At 46.4% G+C, this 23828-nt stretch overlaps 7 protein-coding genes and 2 non-coding genes across 9 annotated transcripts; 4 read left to right on the top strand and 5 right to left on the bottom strand. All coding sequences in view use genetic code 12, as the record gives it.

Moving 5' to 3' along the window:
• Nucleotides 1-1159: 1159 nt before the first annotated feature.
• DFG16 (Dfg16p) lies at nucleotides 1160-2848 on the top strand (the record flags this gene model as incomplete). The annotated part of the gene is made up of 1 exon (XM_025487986.1): nucleotides 1160-2848. One exon carries the CDS (start codon nucleotides 1160-1162, stop codon nucleotides 2846-2848), a length of 1689 nt encoding a protein of 562 aa, XP_025341794.1.
• Nucleotides 2849-2961: 113 nt separating this feature from the next.
• Nucleotides 2962-3034, bottom strand: CXQ85_004363. The gene has a single exon. It is a non-coding gene; the product is annotated as a tRNA-Phe (tRNA).
• An 8-nt stretch (nucleotides 3035-3042) lies between these two features.
• CXQ85_004362 lies at nucleotides 3043-3115 on the bottom strand. Its single transcript has one exon. It is a non-coding gene; the product is annotated as a tRNA-Arg (tRNA).
• A 992-nt stretch (nucleotides 3116-4107) lies between these two features.
• Nucleotides 4108-6510, top strand: HSP78 (chaperone ATPase; the record flags this gene model as incomplete). The annotated part of the gene is made up of 1 exon (XM_025487985.1): nucleotides 4108-6510. The coding sequence occupies one exon, from the start codon at nucleotides 4108-4110 to the stop codon at nucleotides 6508-6510; it is 2403 nt and encodes an 800-aa protein (XP_025341793.1).
• A 91-nt stretch (nucleotides 6511-6601) lies between these two features.
• Nucleotides 6602-11047, bottom strand: PAN1 (Pan1p; the record flags this gene model as incomplete). The annotated part of the gene is made up of 1 exon (XM_025487984.1): nucleotides 6602-11047. The coding sequence occupies one exon, from the start codon at nucleotides 11045-11047 to the stop codon at nucleotides 6602-6604; it is 4446 nt and encodes a 1481-aa protein (XP_025341792.1).
• A 559-nt stretch (nucleotides 11048-11606) lies between these two features.
• On the bottom strand, nucleotides 11607-13316 carry THI20 (trifunctional hydroxymethylpyrimidine kinase/phosphomethylpyrimidine kinase/thiaminase; the record flags this gene model as incomplete). Its single annotated transcript, XM_025487983.1, has 1 exon — nucleotides 11607-13316. The coding sequence occupies one exon, from the start codon at nucleotides 13314-13316 to the stop codon at nucleotides 11607-11609; it is 1710 nt and encodes a 569-aa protein (XP_025341791.1).
• Nucleotides 13317-13491: 175 nt separating this feature from the next.
• On the bottom strand, nucleotides 13492-15750 carry CXQ85_004358 (AMP deaminase; the record flags this gene model as incomplete). The annotated part of the gene is made up of 1 exon (XM_025487982.1): nucleotides 13492-15750. The coding sequence occupies one exon, from the start codon at nucleotides 15748-15750 to the stop codon at nucleotides 13492-13494; it is 2259 nt and encodes a 752-aa protein (XP_025341790.1).
• A 2012-nt stretch (nucleotides 15751-17762) lies between these two features.
• Nucleotides 17763-18716, top strand: CAR1 (arginase; the record flags this gene model as incomplete). Its single annotated transcript, XM_025487981.1, has 1 exon — nucleotides 17763-18716. The coding sequence occupies one exon, from the start codon at nucleotides 17763-17765 to the stop codon at nucleotides 18714-18716; it is 954 nt and encodes a 317-aa protein (XP_025341789.1).
• A 1074-nt stretch (nucleotides 18717-19790) lies between these two features.
• GDE1 (glycerophosphocholine phosphodiesterase) lies at nucleotides 19791-23648 on the top strand (the record flags this gene model as incomplete). Its single annotated transcript, XM_025487980.1, has 1 exon — nucleotides 19791-23648. The coding sequence occupies one exon, from the start codon at nucleotides 19791-19793 to the stop codon at nucleotides 23646-23648; it is 3858 nt and encodes a 1285-aa protein (XP_025341788.1).
• Between the last annotated feature and the right edge of the window lie 180 nt (nucleotides 23649-23828).

The raw sequence follows: 23828 nt of genomic DNA, 5'->3' as shown, positions 1-23828 counted from the left end.
TAAAAGCACGAATAATATTCGCTCGTCTGAAACACTGTCAGATAAACCACCGAAAACCAATTTCCACAACTATTTCCTCCGACTCCCATCCTCAATAACCCTTTTCAACTCTCTCTTACACCTGCAAGCACCTGACATTGTCCCTCCACAGTTTCTACTCAACCAACACTCACCTACATCCACCCACCACTTCCTCATTTGCACCCATGTCCTTGCCAACCTCCACTCTCCCCTTCCCCTTCCTTTCATTACCATTGCCCCAACTGGCAACCGCAAGTTTGAGAGCCAGCTGGACCCTTTCGCAGCCAATCTACTCTACCTAAACCAACCTAAACCAACCTAAACCAACTGAAACCACACCAATAACAAAAACACCAATAAAACCGAAAACCCCACATCTCCCAAATCCACTCTCACTTTATCCCCACGGCATTTTCCACACTCGCAACTCCATCCTCTTTAGGTCCCTTGCGTGGCTGCAAAAGCACCTTCTAACCATAACCGTCCGGCACGGCGTAAGCAAGCTTTAAAACACAGGCCAGAAAAAAAAATACCAAAACTGCTAAAATAAATACCAAAAAAAATACCAAAATAGCCGAAATTTAAACCCCTTTTGTCTAGCCTCCCTAAAAAAAATTATTCGAGCTCACACAAAAACTCAATCCCTCCATAAATTCTCCACATGTCTCTATCTATACGTCATGTCCATTCTGTGGTACTTCCTGGGCCTCGGACAGAGTCTGCTGCACATACAGATCCCTGAGAAGTGCACGACCAGGGCGTTGAAGAACCATAAATAGCAGCCCTTTTCCCCCAGAAGTTCCCCTATTTTTTGTTTTTTATGCTCTATTTATTTATATGGCATCTCCTTAAAAAGTATCTTCTCTTTCTTCCTTAGCAACTTCTGCCCAAGTAGAGGCAAGGAGCCACCGGTAGGCCGCCGCGCACCGCTGCACCCAAGAAAATCGCCAGAGCTTGGCTTCCTAGGAACAATACTTCGCTAAGGCATCTGGTACCGACCACAGATACGACCCCCCGCTTGGGAGTATATAAAGACAGCATGATATCCTCGCTCTTGCGGGCAGGGCCAAATTTCGACGTACCTGGTTTTGGTGCATTTGATGCTGGCAGTTTCCCTGATAACGTTCCGACCCTCACTATGAGCAACTACCTGTTGTACTTTTTGCTGAACAACCAAGGGCTCGACACGAACTGTTCGGTGTATTCCTTGACCCTGGGGTCTCTCAGGTACCAGGAATACTTTACTGGCAGATGGCTGGAGAACATCACGGAGGGCTTTCTTCCCGCGTACTATGTGACAAACTGCCTGATGACCGATCTCCAGAAGCAGATCGCCCAGCTTCTGTTTAACCAATCTGACGTGGAGCGCTGGCTCAGCGACTACTACGCTAATCCATATAATGTCTCAGATAACGGCGACGCCTTTGTGGCCTTGTTGTTTATGATCCTGGGCCTGTGCGTGCTGTGCTGGATGCTTATATTGCTATTCCTCCTATCGCCAAACCATAAGAGAAAACCGCTCATGACCCAGATCGCCACGGGAGTTTACTCTATTGTGCTTACGATTCTTTTGGCCCAGGTCACCCAGGCTTCCAGAAAAGAGTACTATAAAGACTCTTTGGATATGATCCATATTCTCCTGCTTGTCAACGATAGACAAAAGTACCCCATAGCATTGATCATCCTGCAATTCCTTACCTGCCTAGCATTCTTCCAGCTCGTTGTCAAGATGACAAAACAGCGATTTAAGTTCTACAACGGCCTAATAGGAGCCTGTTTGATTATTATGTACATTATCGTCGACTCGGTCGACTTGGCCATGGCCGATAATTACTACGACCGCATGGCGCACAAACAAGACGAATTCAGAGCTATTTTTACCATGGTTCTCAAGGTTCTATTTATTGTATGGATAAGTGTCACCCTCGGGTACCATACGGTTCGTGGTACAGCTTCCAGCCCGCGACAAGTCTCATACTCCAGAAGGCTTCTTCCCTTGGCTATATTCACTTGGTTTATGATAGGGCTTCATGTCATAATTACCATCTTGATTGCAAGTTTATGGGAAAACAAGTGGCTTGTAACCTCTTGGATAACTTTCCTTCCCTACTTGCTCGAAATGTACATTCTCACAACAGCTTGGGAATGGTTCTACTCTATTCGCGACTTGGAACTGAGGCTTGAGCTTATTGGAATGCTTGGCCGTAAGATTTCGTTGGATGATGTTATGACATTTAGCAACGCATACTTTTCGAAGCCTGCCTCTTTCATAAGTGCTGTTACTTGGCTTTGGAACATGCTCACATGTAAAGTTGCACCTGTCGCTGGCGACACAAAGGATGTGGCAAATAGCATGCTTAGCGAGTCTTCATCTACCGCAGTCAACCGAACTCCCCCTGTCACACTGAACACTACTCGCGATAGGGAGTTGGATCTTGGTGAGGCCAACGTGGGACAACGTCGTGATATGTTATACTTTGACAATGTCGGCGACGAACGTGATTCTATCAATAATAGTAATAATCGCGACAACGACAGCGACGACGATGATGACGATGAGGGAGGCTACGAAGTTGAGTACATTGACGATGACGAAGCTTGGGAGCGTGCTGGAGGTGATGGAATTCGACACAGAACAGACACAAACGATATTTTAGGGGAGCCTCAGGAAGGCCCATCCAGTGCTTACCATAATGTTGCAAACGATATTCTCGGTACGCAATTTGACGACACTCATGAACAACACGACATGAATGATGATACCTCACTTCCACCTTTCCAGCCTTTGCCTGGATTTAGTCGCGATGACTACTGGGATGAGAAGTGAGAGGATTCAAACACGGACGGACATTTATAGAAATCTAATGATTGAAAAAAAGAATCTGTAGAACGATAAGATCTACTAAACTCTCATCTATGATGAGTAAATGCAAAAAAATATGCGATTTCTGTGGATCGAACACAGGACCTCCAGATCTTCAGTCTGACGCTCTCCCAACTGAGCTAAAACCGCATAGAAAGAACCCACGCCGGGACTCGAACCCGGAATCTTTTGATTAGAAGTCAAATGCGCTAACCATTACGCCACGCAGGCGGTTCTTTATTGAAAGATGCTGCAACCAAATAGATCTTGCAAGCTCAAAATTGCCGCCAAAACCCATTTTATGCCAAAAATAAGTTTATAAACATGTTTCTCAGCGCTTCAGTACTTTGCGGTAAAAGTTTGGGGGCCGTAGCTTGTGAAATGAGCGATTAAAGGGCGATTCTTTTTTGCAGTCAATACGAAGATAAGTCAGCCACCACTTGTCTTATCAATAATTTTTATTCATTACCAAGTAGGTGTTTTCCTATAGCAGTTTAAAAATACATCCATAAGGAGCTCGCAGCCCCAAGTACGCTCTAAATTACGGTTGCAAATTATATCGAAACCAGTGGATACAACTTTTCATTCAATCTTCTCAAATATCAAAAACGGAAGATTATACAGATATGGATCTTCTAAGAAGCTCATTGGTTCAAGATCTGAATCGAAACTTGTATATATAGCTCCTGAGTCTGCTATAAAATTTGCCTCTCCAAGCATCAACCTACTCTAACTTACACTGCAAACGTAAATCACTGCCAGCATATTCAACAACCTTCCAAGATTCTGTTACGGAAATAAATTCACTTCTAATTCCCAAAGCTCACCACCTCTCGAAACTTACAACATCCAAATTATACGATTTTCCAATCTACAAAAATCATACAATTTCCCAGTTTGCAGCCATTCATCACCATTTCGCACCACAATTGAAGAAGATGCCTTATCCTGGAAACAATCAACTACAACCCTAAAATCGATAAAAAAATTTCCAGTACCCCAAAAGAAACCTCAAAATCCAAATAACCCAAAGACCAAACCAATCGAACCTTTTTCCTTCCACGACCCACACAGAATAACCCAGAACTTTCTAGAAATTTTGCAACCGTTCGAGAACCTCCCACTGGCAGTAAGCGCACGTGACTCCAGTCACTCAATGGCGGTCTCCAGATGAAAGTGTATAAATCTCCATCAATTGGTGCTTTTCCCTTGTTTCAAGTTCAATGCTTTCGAAATCTGCTCGTGTGTCTAGAGCTATCAAAAGGGTGCCTATGCTGCGGGGCCACGTTCCCGTCGCAGTGGCGTTCCCTAGAACTTTGACTACTGTTGCAAAATCTGGGTCAGTTGATCCTGTCATACCTTTGGTGCCCAGAATGAAGGAGACTGGCTTGTCGCCAGGATTCCAGGGTTTTCGTTCCTTCAGTTCATCTGCTTCAAGAAGTATGCAGATGGAAATGAATAAGGATGACGACCCAAATGTGCCTGCCTTGGAGAAGTTTGGTACCAACCTTACAGACATGGCTAAGGAGGGTAAGCTAGATCCGGTTATTGGACGTGATGAAGAGATCAGAAGAACGATTCAGGTTCTTTCCAGAAGGACGAAAAATAATCCTGTCCTTATCGGTAACGCCGGTACCGGTAAGACTGCTATCATGGAGGGTCTTGCGCAGAGAATACTCAAAGGTGAAGTGCCTGAGCTGATGAAAGAGAAGCAAATCATTACTTTGGACTTGGCTGGAATCATTTCAGGTGCTAAGTTCAGAGGTGATTTTGAGAGCAAGCTTAAGAAAATCTTGAAAGAAGTGGAAGACAAGAAGGGATCTGTGATTCTTTTTGTTGATGAGCTCCATCTTCTTATGGGCCTTGGTAAAGCTGAAGGCTCTATCGATGCTTCCAACATGCTTAAACCTGCCTTGGCAAGAGGAAAGCTTTCCCTTTGCGGTGCCACCACCATCGAGGAATATAGAAAGTATGTTGAGAAGGACGCTGCATTGGCCAGAAGATTCTCTGCGGTGATGGTGAACGAGCCTACTGTTCAAGACTCCATCTCGATTCTTCGTGGCCTTAAAGAACGTTACGAGGTGCATCACGGTGTACGTATCACTGACGGTGCTCTTGTGACTGCTGCATTGTACTCCAACAGATACATTACCGACAGGTTCCTTCCTGATAAGGCTATTGATTTGGTCGATGAGGCATGTTCTACTTTGCGTTTGCAACATGAATCGCGTCCTGATGCAATCACTCAGTTGGACAGACTGATCATGACAATCCAGATCGAGTTGGAGTCTCTTAGAAAGGAGGAAGACCAGTTGTCCGTGGACAGAACGAAGAAGCTTGAAGAAGAGCTTCAAGTAAAGGAGGCAGAACTCAAGGAGCTTACAGACAAGTGGGAATCCGAAAAGAAGTCTATTGATGATGTTAAGAAAGCCAAGGCTGATTTGGAGCAGGCCAGATTTGACTTGGAAGAGAGCCAGAGAGAAGGAAACTACGCCAAGGCTTCTGAGTTGCAATACTCAACCATCCCAAGATTACAGGAGCTGGTCAAAGAACTCACTGAATCTGAAGATGTGGCCAAATCGCTGTCTCTTCTCCATGATTCCGTTACTTCTGATGATATTGCCGCTGTGATTTCTAAGATGACCGGCATTCCTCTTAGTAACTTGATGAAGGGTGAGAAGGACAAGTTGCTTGACATGGAAATAATTCTCAAGCAACATGTGGTCGGTCAGGACGAGGCTATCCACTCTGTTTCCGATGCGGTACGTTTGCAAAGAGCTGGCCTCACAAGTGACAAGAGACCAATCGCATCATTCATGTTCTTGGGACCTACTGGTACAGGTAAGACAGAGTTGACCAAACAACTTGCCGAGTTCTTGTTTAATGACAAGAGCTCAGTGATCAGATTTGACATGTCTGAGTTCCAGGAGAAGCATACAGTTTCTCGTTTGATCGGTTCTCCTCCAGGTTATGTTGGATACGAAGACAGTGGTGAATTGACGGAAGCTGTGAGAAGAAAGCCATATTCTGTTATTTTGTTTGATGAATTTGAAAAGGCCCATAAGGATGTTTCGAAGTTGCTTTTGCAAGTCCTTGACGAAGGTGCTTTGACCGACTCCCATGGTAAGCATATTGATTTCAGAAACACTATTATTGTGATGACATCCAATATTGGTCAGGAGATCTTGCTTGCTGATAAAGAGACCAACGAGGATGGTTCCATCAAGGGCTCTGTCAAATCTGACATCATCGAGATGTTGCGTCATCACTACCCACCTGAGTTCTTGAACCGTTTGGATGAAGTCTTGGTGTTTAACAGACTTTCTAAAGCATCTTTGAAGAATATTCTCGATATCAGATTGAGAGAGATTGGTGACAGATTGAGTGACAAGAGAATGTACCTTCACCTTACTGAAGATGTCAAGGAGTTCTTGGCTGAAAAGGGCTACGACCCAATTTACGGCGCCAGACCTTTGAACAGAGTTCTACAGAAGGATCTCTTGAACCCATTAGCCATGCTTATGATCAAGGGTCAGGTGAAGGAAGGAGACGATGTGAAGGTGGAAATGAAGGACAACAAGCTTCATGTTGTACCTAACCACGCTGAAGAGGGTGAGACGGCCTAAGTTTTGGTTTGTGTGATACTTCAGTAATACATTTTGTAAATAGTTTCAAATCTAGGTTGTCCAGAACAATAATACAGATAAATCAGCACCTTTAAAGCACTCTACCCACAGTAGCACCATCGGCAACATGCTTCTGGCTGTCGTCGACTCTCTTAAGAGACTTTCCACCTTGGATCTGACCCAAAAGAGCACCAATGTTTGGAGCACCTCCCAGTGGAGGACCAGACTTAGCTCCACCGAGATCAGGTGGGGCAGGAGGTCCAGAGAGGAACGAAGGTGGAGGTGGAGGAGGAGCACCGCCCGTAGGAACTGGTGGCACCTCAGCAGCAGGGGGTGGTGGAGGTGGTGGGGGACCACCAGATGGTGGAGGAGGAGCCTGCAGTGGAAGTGGAGGAGCCTCTTGAGGAATTGGAGGAGCCTCCTGAGGAATAGGTGGAGGTGGGATGCTCGATGGCACAGGCGGAGCTACATCAGGCACTGGAGGAGCCTGATCTGGGATAGGAGGCACATCGTCGTTACCTTGTCTGGCGGCAGCAGTAGGAGGCGAAGGTGTAGCAAATTCGTCAGTTGAATCGGAGTCGAACTCTGAAGATTCATCTTCCTCACCACCAGCAGAGAAAGCACCAGGAACATTTTGCTCACCCACTGGTGGAGCAGGTGGAGCTTCAGGAGCAGGTGGAGCCTGAGAAGGTTGAGGAGCTTCTGGGGCCTGAGGAGCTTCTGGGGCCTGCGGAGCTTCAGCTGCTTGAGGCGCTTGAGGAGGTTGAGGAGCTTCTTGAGGAGCTTCTTGAGGTGGAGCCTGAGCAGGTTCAGCAGCCTTTTGTTGTGAATCAGATGCATTGCCAGTAGGGTTTCTTGCAACTGGCTGTGGCATGCCGCCAAAGAGTAAACTGGCCAACTTGGCAGCGCCAGCTCTGTTTGGCTCGTCATCATCAGAGGAGTTGGCTTCGTCATCACTCCAATCGTCACTTCCCAATCCCCTTTGGGATGCTCTCTGAGCCTCCATGCGCTTTTGGTCAACAGGAGCTTGGGATTGCTGAGGCTTGAAGAATGGATTGGTGTTTTGGGCTGACTTTGGAGTTCCAGTTCCCTGATCAGCCTTACCAGAGTCAGTGCCAAATCTGGCAAATGGGTTGCTCTTGTGAGGTCCATTGGCAGCTTGAGCAGGCTCTTCCTTCTTCTCTTCTTCGGGCTGTGGCTTCTGCTCTTCCGCTTTTGGAGCTTCAGTGGCTGGTGTTGACTTGTTGCTGCTAGGCTTGTATGCTTTAGCGGGAGCTGGTGCTTCATCGTCGCTCGATCCTTCCATATCAGCCATCTCCTTCTTCAACTTGGCAAGTCTCGCTTCCTTTTCTTGCTTCTTCTTGAGCTTCTTTGCTTCTAGTTCCTTCTTTTGCTTCATGAGCTGGGCATACTCTTCGTCATCATCATCACTGGAATCTTCTTCTTCCTTCTTAGCAGGTTCCGGCGCCTTGGGGGCTTCATTAACCTGCTGAGACTGCTGAGGCTGCTGAGACTGCTGGGGCTGCTGAGGCTGCTGAGGCTCCTGGGGCTTGGGCTCTGGCGCCTTGACAGGAGAGGCAGGCTTTGGTGAAGAAGGTTTTGGAGAGGATGCACTTGGCAGACTTGGGGGTTGTCCCTTTCTAGAAAGGCCTAACTTAGCCAATCTCTCATTCATCTTCCTTTGAGCCTGCTCTTTAATGTAAGCTTGTCTCTCCTCTGGCGTTCTATGGGCAGCTGGAGACGACACGGCACTTGTGCTCTTCGAGGAAGTCTGACTCTGAGGCGTCTGGCCGGAATTTGCAGTTGGCTTGGCGGCACCAAAGTAGTCATTGCTGGACAGAGTCTGTGGCTTCGCTTGCTTACGCTCAAATTCCTTCAACTCTTCAATGAAACGCTTGACAGCCTGAGAAACACCGACACCATTCTCCCATTTCTCGATACCAGTCTCATCCTTGACTGATACCTGAAGATGGAGAGCAGCACCATCTTCCAAGTCCTTGATACTTGTTTCAATATCTTTGATCATAGATGACTCGCTTTCACATTCCTTTGAAGCACTCTCAGCAATTTGCTTGAGCTTGTTATCGGCGTCCTTGTTGCTACCGTCAGAATAAGACTTACCAGTCAACGCAGCCATACGTTGTCTCAAAAGAGCCTTTGACTTATGCTTCCTTCTATCAGTATCGGTAACCTCACCATTAGGACCAGTTCCGACAATGTCAAGGTCACCTGCTTCAGGAGACCAATCTGGGTACTCCTTCTTCAACTTAGCCTTAGCAACTTCGGTCTTCGTTCTAGAAAGATCCTGGTTTACCTTATAAATCCTTTGAATCAAAGTTGGCACTTTATCCTTCGTGAAATGGTTGAGTTTCTCAAAAAGTTGCTTTTTCTCCGATTGGGAACCACCAAGAGCAACTTTACTCAATTTCGATTCAGTTTCTCTAATCTGAGTTTTCAAGCCTTCGACCAATCTAGTGTTGTAGTCGTCAGATTGCTTGTTTGCAATAGATGAATGCTGGTCCTCAGAGTTGACAGCGTCCAATAAGATTTGCTTCTCTCTGATCAATTTCTTCAATTCAGCAATACTCAAATCACGAGACTTTGAGGATTGAACACTGCTTGGCTCCTCTTCGGTAGGTCTTCTACTCCGATGACGGGAGTTTGAGACATATCCCATATCGTCATCATTGTTTCTAAATCTCGAAGCGGTCGTAGCTGGTTTGGCTGCCTGAGGCTTGCCCTTGGAGCCACCTTTCAAAGAGTTCTTCAATGAGTCGACTGAGTCCTGCAAGTATTTGGCAGAAGGAGGGATCAACTCTGGTGGCAACCTCAAAGGAATCTCGAGGCCGTTCAAACGACGATAAACAAGATGCATGGCAACAGCGAACTCGTCCTTGTTAAGCTTACCACGGTTGCTTGCATCACACAAGTTCCAAATGGATTCCAAGTCTGGTCTACTCAAACCAGATTTGTTAAAAATACCAATTGCAGTATCGCCTTGGATGAAACCCTTTCTATCAGGATCCCAAGCACCAAAGATACCGTCATAAATCTGCTTTTCTTGCTTGGTGATGGCCCAAGTGACGTTACTCTTCAAGGAGCCTCCCATAGCGTTCTGCAAATTGTTGGTGTTCATCTGGGCATTAGGCAAGAAATGCTGTTCCATAGCGTTTAAGCCTGGGATTCCACCAGTAGGAGTGTGGACGAAACCCCATTGGCCTGGTTTACCAGTAGGTTGGGACTGCAACAAGCCACCAGTTGGCTGCGGTTGGAAAGCACCGGTTTGTTGTGGTTGAAAGCCGCCTGTCTGCTGAGGTTGGAAGCCACCAGTCTGCTGAGGCTGAAAGCCACCAGTACGTTGTTGCAGAAGACCCTGGGCACCATTGAATCCAGTGCCTTGTGGTTGAAGACCGGTTTGCTGTGGTTGAAAACCACCAGAAGGTCCTGAGCCAGTGCGTTGGGATGTCAATTGCGGTTGTTGAGGTGGCTGTTGTTGCTGCTGCTGGAAACCAGTGGTTTGTTGCTGAAGAGGACCAGTTCTCTGCGATTGCAAGGACTGAGCTGGCACCAAGCTGGCTGTTTGCTGAGGTTGCAAGGCAACGAAGGAACCACCACCAGTACGCTGAGCAGTCAAAGAGTTGAGACCACCAGTTGGCTGGGCAGTGAAAGAAGTTGGTGGGGGAGCAGCAGCACCGCCAGAGAAGTTCTGGTTCACAGGCTGACTGTCCAACCAATCGCTTTGGGCAGGCTTAGAAGCTGCAAACGACGAAAAAGGCGTGTTGGCCATGATCTTGTTTGGATCTTCAGGAACAGCGAAACTGATAGCATCCACAAAGCTCTGAACTTCATTTGCCCATCTCTCTGGCAAAACACCAGGCAAAGGCTCACCCTTCAAGGACAAGTTGCACAAGTGTAAGGCCAAGGCGAACTCAGGGAACAAGAGAGCACCCAGTTTGTTCGTATCAGCAAGAGTCCAAATCTCAGCCAAAGTAACAGGCTGCAAGCCCGAACGCAACAAAATATCACGGGCACCATCACCAGAAATAGAGTTCTCTCCCTGTGGAACAGCCGTACGGAAGAGGTGTTCGAACTTGGTCTGCTCCTCGGCACTGATAAACGACAAACGAATACTAGGAATCTTCAACTCGTTATTTTCACTAACAGAGCCAAGAGCTGCGGTAAACCCAGTCTTTTGAGCAGTCAAAGGCTGTCCATATCCCGAATTGAAGCCAGTTTGCTGAGGCTGGAACCCAGTAGCCTGCTGGTTCAATTGAGGCTGCTGTTGCTGAAACTGAGGTTGAAATCCAGTCTGTTGAGGCTGGAACCCCGTTTGCTGAGGCTGAAAGCCCGTCTGCTGACCCTGAAAGAGACCAGGCTGTTGGGGCTGGTTCTGCTGGTAGAAGCCAGTCTGCTGCTGTTGCACATACTGAGGTTGCTGCTGCTGCGGCTGCTGCTGGCCCTGGAAACCGTACTGGCCCTGGAAACCACCTGTTTGTTGGTAGTTGCCCTGAAAGCCGCCCTGGTAGGGATTGTACATGGAAACAGTAAGGATGAAGTGTGAGTAGATCAGGTTGGAGAAACCAGCACGTATCAGTATGGGGAGACCCGTACACCCGGTAACCTCCAGGGACCCTAGCCTTGAAAAGTAGTCCAAAAAAGCCAGGAAAAAGGGGGGTTTATGAAAAGTAAGGGTGAAAGTTCAAAATCTTTAGCCGATTTGTCTTTAAATAACTTGGTTTTGCCCAAATTTCATGGTCTTGGTGTGGAAATGGTGGACTCTTCCAATGCGCTACTGAACAAATTTGGCTGCGAAATCGGCCATGTAGTCAGAGTCGACGGTTTCGTGAAAAGTCATGGAAATGGGAAACATGAGGATTTCGTGTTTTTTAAACTTTTCGTGAAAAGCACCAAAATCCTGAAAAAAACATTACTTAGAAGTCCCAAAGGCCCTTTTCGTATTTCTGTTTCGTAGATGCTTGGTGGCTGAGGCTGTACTTACGAGCAATGGACCACTTTACATACAGAAATCTACACATACAAAAATAGCCAAATCATAAAAATTTCAATCTGCCTCTATAGGTCTATTGTTCTTCGCTCTATATAGTTTCAGTGATTTCGTCCCAGAAGGCGATTTCCAATAATGTCACATCGTTGAAGATCTTGGTCAACTCATCCAACCTCTGCTCAGAAATATCAACTGCAGCAATGGTGTCATCCAAGACCTTAATACCAATCTCATTGGCTTCAGTGTACCAGTCGGAAGTGTAATCGTCAAGCCATGAACCATACACTTCAGATTCGTCTATTGACGATAAGACACCCAAAGATCCATCATGCTGAGCACGAATCTTCAGGCCATAGATACCTGCTTCGGCGTATCCGTGAAGACATGGAGCAACGGCTACCTTGATACCCAAGAAGTCTTGCGTTTTACCCACCTTCAACAAGTAGTCACAGTAGGCAATGCATGGCTTGGCAGGCTGGAGCTCTGAATCCAAATCAGCTTTATCGAAATCGATATTGTACTTCTTGAGCAACTTGGCCTTATGTCTTTCAATCTCCTTCATGATGTTATCGATAACTTCAGCTTGAGCATGGATCTGTTCGTAAGATGGAGCCACCAGGGCTGCAAGACCGTGGATCTGGGCATAGTTCACCAAATAGTAAACGTCCTGCTTTAAGTAAAAGAGAAACTTATCGAACGGAAGCTTGTTTGTGGCCACAAGCTCAACGAACCGATGTTCGGTGTATCTCTTCCAGTTATCTTTGATTAACTCGTGGTTTTTGAAGAACGAAAGTGCTCCACCGTGCTTCTCCTTCAAATCGCTCTTAAGCGAATCAGAACCCTTGATGACAGTCTGAACGCTATTGTTGGCGATATTAGTATGATCAACAGGTCCATGGCCATGACCTAACTTCAGCGCCAAGCTGAGCATGCCCGTGTGAATATAGTTGATGGAAAGCGGAACGGCTTGTTGAAGAGTAAATCCCTTGGCAACGTTGGATGCAATTGAACTGGCTAATGTACATCCAGTACCGTGAGTGTTCTCCAGCAGGATATATGGCGACTTGAACACAGTGATTCTGTCCTCCTTGGATTCATAAAGCACATCGGCAATGACCAAATCGTCGCCATTCTTCTGTTCAGCCAACTTGCCATCCTTAGTCCATGGAATATGGCCTCCCTTCACCAAAAGGTTCTGGCATTTGAGAACCTGCTGCAACGCCACAATAAGCTTCTCAAGATCAGCAAGCGATTTCACTTCTGGTTCTTTACCCTCCTTTGCTCCATACAATTGCAAGGCCTCAACGTAATTTGGAGTACACAAGAAAGTCGAAGGAAAGATCTTATCGAAGCACAATTGCACAGTCTTGTTATCAGTCAAAGTGACTCCCGAAGTACTCACCATAACCGGATCCATAACGATCTTCACATCGTTCTTATTTAAATAATCCACATTCTCGGAAAGTACCGTGGCAGCTGCCTCAGTAAGCATACCAGTCTTAACCACCTTCAATGGGTGCTCACCCTTATAACCCTCGACGAAATCATCAAAGTTCTTCTTGAGGATCTTCCGCAAGTGTTCAATTGGTGTTTGCTCGACTGCCTCAACTCCAGAAGTATTCTGAGCAGTCAATGCTGCAATGCAAGTAAGTCCATAGACTCCATGGGCATTGATGGTTTTGATATCTGCCTCAATACCAGCACCTCCTGAGGAATCCAGTCCAGCAACGGTGAGAACTGCAGGGAGCGATTTGGGGGTGACCTGAGGGCTTAGGAGCTCGATATAAGTAGTTTTAGGCATAATTGAATGAAGATAACTGGGTAAGTGGATCCAGCAAGGAAGGTTGGATCACTTCTTGTGCACGCATAGTGGTGTGGAGGCCATGTAAGCGCATACGTTAGGAGGATGCGCATAGACAGTCCCACTCTACAAGGGAAGCAGAGAGGTCCAGGAACAAGCCGTTCTTTGAAATTGACTATACTTTTTCTTTACCCAAGGAGGTGTAGTACTCCACAAGGCTGAGTTCGCTTTGGAGAGTTTCGTCACGGTACCTTACACGAATGTCAGGAACGTTGGTTTTCTCGATATCGTTTCCTGCAACACCTCCCTCCATGTAGTTCTTTCCAAGCCAGTGCTTTTTGATCAGAGCTTCGTAACCTGACTGCTTTACCGAGTTCATTGCGAGTTCACACATGTCGACACCCGAGAACTTGTAGATTTGTGCTGCCACAGAGTACTCTTCAATCAATGGTTCCTTGGTGTATGAGAACTGCAATGGATCATCTGTAGATAACGAAACGTTCAAACCTCTCTTGAAGAAACTGAAGAATGGGTTCTTATCGTACGTCAAGAACAATGCGTTGTTGGACAATGGTGACACTGCCAATCCGATTTGGTCCAAGTAGAACAAGTACTGGACGAAAGGAAGCTTCCGCAATCTGATTCCGTGAGAAATGGAATGGGTAGTTAAGAAGGCAGAAATAAGGTGCTCGGGATCACCAGCCTCACCACAGTGAGGTCTAAGCACGAAAGTGTTGTAGCCCAAGGCAGCACGCAAGTTGTTCAACGACACCAAATCCGCATAAAGGTAGTACAAGTAGTAGGAGTATGGAGGATTCTTGCTTCCGTCCCATTCAGAGGCTGGAGGGAACTTTCTGGCGTTGATTGGCCTCTCTGGTTTGGATTCATCGTCAACAGAGTCGAATCCAACCACTCTCTGTAAGAAGATATGCAAATTAGGGTTCAGCTTAGGGTTGAGCGAAACCTTGAACAATGGCTCGAACAAGTTGGTCATGATCTGGTTGAAGTTTGTCACGTTACCGTTCTTCTTGTACAAGTCGTAAAGTCTAGGAACCTGAATCAACCATCTGACATTGTGGGAGAACAACTTGTTGTTTACGATCCAGCGAGCTAACTTGTCCCACTCGTCGTAGGAACGACCATAGACAGAAATTCTCAACTCTGTCATTTGGTACTTGGAGTTTTCAAGATCTTCAAACACCTGTTTTGTGATTTCAGCCAAGTACTTACCGTTGATGAAGTTATCTGTCTTCAAGAAAATCTCACGCAAACGGGACTCACCGATAGGGTTATATTTCAAGTTGAACTTGTCGAAACGGTGGAAGGTATCGGTGTGAGCATGCATATCCAAGGTATCAATGGACAAGTCGTAGGCAGTAAGTTTCAAAGATTCAAACACCTGCTGCAACGTCAAAAGCTTACCATCTCTGAAAATGACTTGCTCATCAGGCACAGTCTTCAACTTATACTTGATGTAACGCAACAAGTGCTTCTGGTTCATGCATGCACTGTGGTGAATATGGGTATCGACCTTTCTGACGTTGTAGAAGTCACGATGAGGGTTCCTCTTGGACTGTTTGTTCTCTTCAAAATCATTAAGCAAGTAGTACATGTTCCACTTTGTTTCCAAGTACTCAAGACGCTTGAAAGCGAAAGACTTGATAGGACCATCTGACGAGATCTTGGCGATTTTGTTCAAATCCGTGTAGTATTCACGCAAAGTAGGCACACGGGTAATTGGCTCGCCTGTTTCTTTATCAATGACCTCGTAGACGTCTCCATCGTTATGTTTAAGTTCATACCTATCAGAAGCATCACGGTCAGGCACAGGGAACTTACTCATATCAATTTCCTCCTGGTCCAAATGCTGACCTGGAAGCTGGTTAAACTTATTTTTCAGCTTATAAGTAGGTTTAGGTGGAGGAGGGTACACCACCCAATCGTCACTGTTCTTAGGGTTAGTCTGTTCAAACCTCTGGAGCGACAAGTCCATATACTTGTGACGCAAGTCCAAACACATCTGAACCTTCTCATACAAATCGACAAGTTCACTCGAAGGGTACTCCTCTGGCAATGCGTTCGTGTACCCCTGAGGCTGGCGTCCCGGTAAGTTCTTACCCTGAGTTGCGTCCAGAGGATGAGGGTGGAAAGAAGCCGGTAAGTCAATCACAGAGCGTCTTCTCTGGCGATTGAGTGATTTCGCATGAGCATTCTGCGCCGAATGGCTATTCTTATCCTTATCCTTCGACTCCTGAAGAGCCTCAAACGCCCGAATCTTCAAATCGTGGTCCTTGATAAACCGATCTTCCGTAGTGGAAAAGTGAGTCAGCGCCAAACTCAGCGCCAACATTCCATCGTCCAGATCATCATAGTGGTGCTCGTCATCGTCCACAGGCAGAAGGTAGTGCTCGTCGTCTGAGGAAGCCAAATTCATAGTGGTAGCTAAGAAGAGGTGGATATGTAAAGAGATAAGATGAGTTAGGTGATGCGCGAAGATATAGTACTAGCAACACTGGGTAGTGTTGCGAGGCGTGGTTGTGGTTTTTGGTGAAGAAGTGTAAGAGGGGGGAATTTGGGATTTAGTGGTTGGTGGAATGATTTGGGTTTGGAATTGGTGATTTTCTGGGGATTTTAGGTGAATTGGCGGTGTGGTGGGAACTGTTTCGGAGTTGCTTGCGGGCCGCACGAGCCTCGGAGTAGCCTCGGAGAGAGATGGTAGAAGGAAGAGTCAGGTGGTGATGGTTTGGGTGGTCTGGTTGGTTTTCTGAGAGAGTTTAAAGAGATTTTGGTGGATATTGGGGCGTTTTGAGGATTTAAGTGGATTTTGCAGCCATGGGTGGTTGGTAGTGGAGGCTGTACCACCGATAAGCCTTGGTAGTGGTTGGAGAGGCAGTGGGGAAGCTGAGGCAGGAGGGAGATATTGGGGTATAGGTGTTTAAATATTGAAGGTTTTCTTATACGACATCTGGTGCTTTTGTTTCCTTCGTGTTTGAGTTTACCATTCGAGGTGAGACATGTGGTCCATCGAGAAGCATATAGTGCTAGTATTGGAGATTCAAACATGAAAGCTTGAATTTGGGATTCAAGATACTTTTTTTCAAAAACAAATTTGGATTTGAATTGATCTATGACATTTCACTGTTAACTAAAAGTTTATTGATGGTAAATTAAGAAGATAGCCCGTTCTACTTCTGACTAAAAACGTCCATGTCAACAGACGATGCTCTAAGATAAATGATCACTGGAGTTCTTCTAGTTTTTTAATTACCGGAGATCAATAAACAGCGTTTGCTCAGAACCATAATACTGCTTCAGGGTCTTGATACATATACCCACCACCTGACGACAATTGCACCTCCAAGGAGCAGCCCTTACAGCCAACCCACCAACTACAGAAGAATATGCAAATACATCTCCTGCTTAAGGTTCTACTGAGCTCACTTTAAGCCAGAGACGTCATACGTACAAGGATTAACCATTCCAACTACTACCCTCCAATCGGTGAGTACCAGAGAGGGACCAGTACTCCATCTATACAACTAAACTTTAAACCGGAATAATACCACCATATCCAACCACCCTCATCTAACCAACCCTCCATCCCAACAACCACAACTCACATACAAATCCACCTTCCGTGGCCACTTTCCACCAGCACTCCAGTTACATCATAAACTCCACCCACTGAACCCAGAGAACCACCAACTTCCAGCCACAACTCCATGAAAACTCCATAAAATACCAAACTACATTTTTCCAGACATCACAGCTCCGTCTTCACCAACGCCATCCCACTTCATCCGTTCCGTGTGGGAGCCAGTTCAACCCACCGCCTGCGGCTCTCTGTGGCTGTCTTACATTGCTCCTGATGCCACAAACCACCAACCACCAACCATCCAAGAAACCCAAGAAACCTAAAGAACCACCATTAAAAGCCATCCTACTCATCCTAAAAACCTCCTTTCTTCCCAATAAACCCTCAAAAACCATCCCCTTGGAGGAACCTCCTCCACCTACTCCTCACTCCCTCTGGATGTCTCACATTTTCCAGTTTGCAGCCACTCCATCCACCTACCAAAAAAACATACATCCCACTACTAAACCACCATTTCACCCCTCCTTTCCAAAACCTGACCAATCCAAATAATTCCCCATTTCCTTCTGTAACCCCACAATCCCCATTATTCGTATTTCCCAGGCTCGGACCGGCTTGCTGTGGCCTTCCCTCTGTTACCTTCCATTGGAGGTTGCTCGCACCCGCTTGCCCTTTTGTGACTCGCGTTTTCTTGTTGATGCCTGGAAAGACCAACCGTGCGTCGCGTTCGCCTGCCGTTCCCGGCTCTGATCCATGAGCACCTTCACGTTGCCAATGTCCCCCATCTCTCATCGGTATAAATATCGCTCATTTCCCCGTTGATTTCGTTTTTTTCGCTATCAATTTTACAAATGACTACTCCCGAGTACAAATTCCATCCTTCGAAGAAAACAACCATCATCGCTGCTCCGTTCTCTGGCGGCCAGCCAAAGGGAGGCGTTGACCTTGGACCTCGTTATATTCTTGAGGCTGGCTTTGAGAAACAGCTCCAGGGTTTGGGCTGGACGACCCAGGTGGCTCATCCGCTTGAGGGCCATGCTTTTGAGCTGAGAAAGACGGACGAGAAGGACTCGTACGGTGTCAAGAACACCAAGATCGTGGCTGACTGCAACAGACTCATCTACGAGACATGTCTTGATACCCATAAGAAATTGGCTCTTCCGGTGGTGATTGGCGGTGACCACTCTATTGGAACTGCTACGGTTGCTGCTGCTTTGGAAAATAACCCCGACACTTGTGTTTTGTGGATCGACGCTCACGCCGATATCAACTCGCCAAAGACTACGGATTCTGGTAACCTCCACGGCTGCCCCATGTCGTTCGTCATGGGCATCGACAAGGAATCTTTCCCTCCGGAATACGGCTGGGTTCCAGCTAAGTTGAAGCCAGGCAAGATCGCATACATTGGCTTGAGAGATGTGGACGATGGTGAAAAGGCCATTTTGAAAAAATACAACATTCCAGCTTTCTCCATGTACCATGTCGACAAGTACGGTATTGGTAAGGTTGTGGAGATGGCCTTGGACAAGGTCAACCCAGACCGTAAGTTCCCTATCCACTTGTCTTACGATGTTGATGCCATTGACCCTTCATTCACTCCAGCCACCGGTACCAGAGTGGAAGGTGGCTTGTCATTAAGAGAGGGATTGTTTGTGGCTGAAGACATAGCTCAAACTGGTCTTTTGAGCTCACTTGATGTTGTTGAAACCAACCCGCTTTTGGGTGAACACGAGAACCACGTTCTCGATACCGTGAGCGCTGCTTGTGCCATTGGCCGTTGTGCCATGGGCGAGACGTTGCTCTAGATAAATGATTGCATGAAAGTACTTAGAAGATGGGTTGGAAGAAACCTCCTGGCATCATCTAAATAGAAAAGTTAGATTACGAACTACAAGGTGTAGGGCCTGGGGTTTGAAATAACCGCCTGGCTTAGTCAGGCCCCAAATGAGTAATGGTTTCCGGTTGCGAAAGTCGATGCTGGAGAGATAAAGAAGCAGCATTGCTTCTAGAATGCATTGGATACAGCCTGAAATGGATAAAAGCCTAATCCAGCACTTACGTTGATTCGGAGTTGCACGATGGCTCCAGAACCACCATCCATGTCAATCTCCAATCTCTCAATAACCTTTAAGGTTCCCCCACATACCTTCTCCTTAATGACATCACTCCTTATCCATGTCGATCTTGACCCAAGACGTCCGCTACCACTACCACCACAAAGCTCGGACTATTTAGCCGAGCAGCGGCAACAAATCCGACAGTAACTAACCAAGAAATGCCTCATCGTTCAAGAAAAAAAAATAAAAAAAAACCACCACCACCAAACAAATCACAAAAACAGTACCTCCACTAATTCCAACCCTAACCTAATCCATCCCTCCCCTTTGCGCCCCGTGCCACACGAAAACAATCAACCTCTTCCACTGCCTTGCTCAATTGCTGCGAAACCGTTATGCCCTCACTGTTCCTTTCCTGTCCTTTTCTTTCCCATCCAGGACCCCGTGGCAGCGCGCTCGCTCTTTTTTGTACGTGCCGTTTTGCAACCACAGAGTAGCACAGAGCGCCCACGGGCCCCGTAGTTGGCACAGGTTTCGCCACGTGGGGACGTAAAAGAGCAAAAATGTAAATAAATAAAAGTGGGAATTCGTCTCGTATTTATACCCCACGGGTCGGGCAACCACACGTGACAGGCGTCCATGCCCTGGAATGACTGGGGGACTCGGTGACTCGGTTCGCCCCACAGCGCAGGTGCCGCCTCAATGTAGGACTGGCATCGGGTCAAGCGCCATGCTGTTATAAATTATCATTTTGTGAATACAAGCCTTAAAAAAAGAGGAAAAAAAATCTACATCCACTTCGACTCTTCTGAATAAGTCTTCATGAAGTTCGGAAAGACCTTCCTTTCCCACCAGATTCCAGAATGGTCCGTCCATTATATGAACTATAAGCACTTGAAGAAGGTGATCAAGACCATTGATAAGTTTATCAACTATCATAGTTATTCGCCTTTGGAGCTTCCCGAGTTGATTTCCACGGTGCTCTCGCAGTTCTTCTATGAGCTTGATAGAGATATAGAGAGGGTTTCGGAGTTCTACGATTCAAAGTATAACGAGTACTCCAGAAGAACCGCCAGGATAGTGCATGTTTTGGGCTACACCAACGGCAAGATTACTCATCAGGTCGATACTACCGATGAGCTTGACGAGATTGTGTCCATTCTGTTGGAGCTTAGAGCCATTTACAGGAACTTGAAGTGGTTCGGTGAGTTGAACCATAAGGGTTTCATCAAGATCTTGAAGAAACTTGATAAGAAGTTGGCTTATTTGACGAACTTGGCCAATGACCAGTTGCGTGTGGACGCTGAACACCTGGACGAGGATATCCCTCAGGTGAACTTGCCAAACAACAATAAGGAAACGTACTTGGCCACTAGAGTGGATGCCTTGCCGTTTGCCAATGGTCTGGAGATCCAGGCTGGTTTGGACACCATCAACGAGATCTTGAACCAGTTGGGTGACCAGCAGATCGAGTTGGAAAACAACTTGGAGGCCGAAAAGGTGCTTTCTACTACCACCAAGAACTTGAATGTGTTGAAGATTGGTGGTAACAGAAGGTATTCTTTTGATAAGGAGTTCATGGAGAACTTTTATGAGCTTATTTATCAAAACGAAGCCGATAAGCTTATTTCTGAGCTTGACGGTTTGGAATGGGCTCAAAAGTCGGTGAAGTTGTTCCTTTCGCTTTTGAACAAGGCTACTCTTGCCAACTCTGTTGCTTGTACTGATCGTCTTTTCGACTACTTGGTGGATTTCACCAGAGCTCATGCCGATGAGGTCGGTGACAGCAACGCTCTTTTCGATTCCATTGATATTTCAGGAAGAAACTTCTTCCATCAGCACGTTGTTTCGCTTGGTAAGAAGCAGCTTATCAAGGAACAGAAGCAGAGTAACCCAGGTGAATCCAGTGACATCAAGCGTTTGTATGGTAACGAAAGTGGTCCTGACGGTTCTCAGCTTTCGCCTGTGCACGTTGATGGTTTGAGGAACATTTTGAAGAAGGTCGAGGAGTATCCTGAATACCAAAACTTGCTTGTGGCTAAGGACACTTACTTGCGTACTCCGGTTCATTATGCTGCTCAGTATGGTGCTTTGGAGGTCACTAGCTTGCTTTTGGAGTACTTGGTCAAGTGGAAGTTGGTCGATCAAAATACTCCAATTGACCTGGTGGAAGTGTGGGGCGATCAAGAAGGTTTGACGCCTTTGCACCTTGCCATCATCGGTAAGCATCCAAAGACCACTGAGAACCTTCTTGACGTTTACCTGTCTCCATTGTCTTGTCCTAACTTGTTGCTTCTAGCCACGAGACTTGACTGTGAAGATATCGTTAAGAAGTTGCTTGAGGCTAACTTTATTGACGTTAACTACACTGACGCTGAAAACAATGAAGAAACCGCTCTTTACGTCGCCTCCAAGCTCAACCACTTGAGTACCGTCAAGTTCTTGTTGAAGATGGGCGCTGATACTGAATTGGGTGAATGTGTTTTCGGATGGACACCCATCTTTATCGCTGCTGCTGAAGGTTATGAAGATGTGGTCAAGGCTTTGATTGAATACGCAGCCCGCTTCGATTTGGTTGATGATTCTGGTTGGTTGCCAATGGAGCATGCCTCTTTGCGTGGTCACTTGGTCTTGGCTGATTTATTGAAGCCTTCTGACGACAACTTGCTCTTGTACAACATTGATGATCCATCAAAGAACACTCCAAGAACACATAACCCTTCGTCGAAGAATGCTTCTACTACTACTTCGCCATTTTTGCACCCAACTAGCGAGGAAATGCTCTTGTCTACTTCATCTATTGAGAAGCTTCCTGAGCTGAACAGAAATGCTGTGAATGAAGTCTACCGCCAGTTCAAGCAGTTTGACAGCAGCTCCAATGTTTCAACCAATGGTTCTTCAGTTCATTCCAACGGTAAGGAACGCACTCGTGCTAGAAGTCACTCCAGATCGAGATCTCCAGTTAACCGTCGTAAAATGAAGCCAATCAAGTCCTTCGGTCATAGATACTTGGCTAAAGGAGAGCTGTTGGTGTTGATCACTTTGGGTACTACCGACTTGCGTGATCAGCTGAAGCCTATCGACTTGAACAAGATTTCCATGTCTCAAAGTTTCTTCACTGAGCTTGACACTGCCCTTTCGCTTGTTGTCACTTGTCGCCACAAGGAGACTAAAGATATCATTGAAGCTCCAGTCGTTGTTGATTTGCCATTAGAAGATCAACATGGTAGTGCCACTGACCCTATTACCTTCAAGCTCGATGCTGGTGTCAGTGCAGACGACATGGTAGTGGCTTTCGACATTGTTCCAACTTACCAATACCCTACAAGCAACCTTCAGAAAACCCACAAGGGTGCTATGAAGGGTAAGATCTTGGGTAGAGGTGTTGCCTTGTTGAAGAGCGCATACACAGATGTTGGTTCTGAATTACGTTCCCTTCATAACTGCATCACTGTTCCTATCTTAGAGTTGGACTCCCTCGACATGTTGGGAACTCTTAAGTGTGAGTACATGTGTGCCAAGTCGTTTGACCATCATCAGATCTCCATTACTCGTTCTGACACATACTGGAAGCAGTTGGTTTCTACCCGTGTTATTGGCCATAGAGGTTTGGGTAAGAACATGAACAAGAGAGATTCTTTGCAGTTGGGTGAAAATACTGTGGAGTCTTTCATTGCCGCTGCTTCTTTGGGTGCTTCTTATGTTGAGTTTGATGTGCAGCTTACCAAGGACCATATTCCTGTTATCTACCATGACTTCTTGGTGGCCGAATCTGGTGTTGATATCCCAATGCATGCCTTGACCGAAGAGCAGTTCTTGGGACTCAGTGAGCACGAGTCCGCCACAAGAAAGAACAAGTCTATTTTGAGTTACGACAAGGTCAACAATAACTTGAACATCACCAAAAACTTTGCTCTTGATGACGAGCTTTTGGGTAAGTACAACAGACCACGTTCCATGTCGTCTTATCCATCTGCACCAAACTTTGCCTCTGCTGCTGAAGAAGATGAATTGGACAGAGAGTTCCAGAGCCAGATTTCCAGCAGAATGAAGCTTACAAAGACCTGGAAAGAAAAAGGTTTCAAGGGAAACGCCAGAGGTTTGTCGATTGCCTCGAACTTCGTTACCTTGAAGAAGCTTTTCCAAAAGTTGCCAAAGAACGTTGGTTTCAACATTGAGCTCAAGTACCCTATGTTGGACGAAGCCCAGCTTGAAAGCATGGGAGAGGTTGCCTACGACATGAACTTCTACGTCGACACGATCTTGAAGACGGTTTACGAAGAAAACACCAGTGGCAGAGATATCTTGTTCTCGTCTTTCCATCCAGATATCTGTCTCTTGCTTTCGTTGAAGCAGCCCACGATGCCTATTTTGTACCTTACCGAAGCCGGTACCGAGCCCATGGCCGACATCAGAGCGTCTTCTTTGCAAAACGCCATCAGATTCGCCAAAAAATGGAATCTCTTGGGTATTGTCAGTAACGCCAAGACGCTTGTCAAGACTCCTAGACTTGCCCAGGTTGTCAAGAGCTCTGGTTTGGTCTGTGTGACATACGGTGTGGAGAACAACGACCCCGAAGCCTGTAAGATCCAGATGAAGGCCGGTGTGGATGCCGTCATTGCCGACTCTGTTTTGGCCGTGAGAGAAGGCCTCAGAAAGGAAGAAGAGACTGTCTATTAAGGAACTCTTCCCTTCTACTCCATTTCGCAGCCATTTCGATCCAGTGGCTCTGAGCCACACTTTCTTTTTACCAACATCGATATAACCAGGAAACCCGAGTAACCAAAAACACTCACTTCCCTCTTCTAGACATTTTTCTGCTCCTCTAGCAGCCTGTAATATACTAATCACGTTCCCTTC

The sequence above is a fragment of the Candidozyma haemuli genome (genome assembly GCF_002926055.2).
Source record: "Candidozyma haemuli strain B11899 chromosome Unknown G_2014730914, whole genome shotgun sequence".
NCBI lineage: Eukaryota > Fungi > Ascomycota > Pichiomycetes > Serinales > Metschnikowiaceae > Candidozyma > Candidozyma haemuli.
Note: the sequence above shows the minus strand (reverse complement) of the source record. Positions and strands in the feature narration are given on the sequence as shown.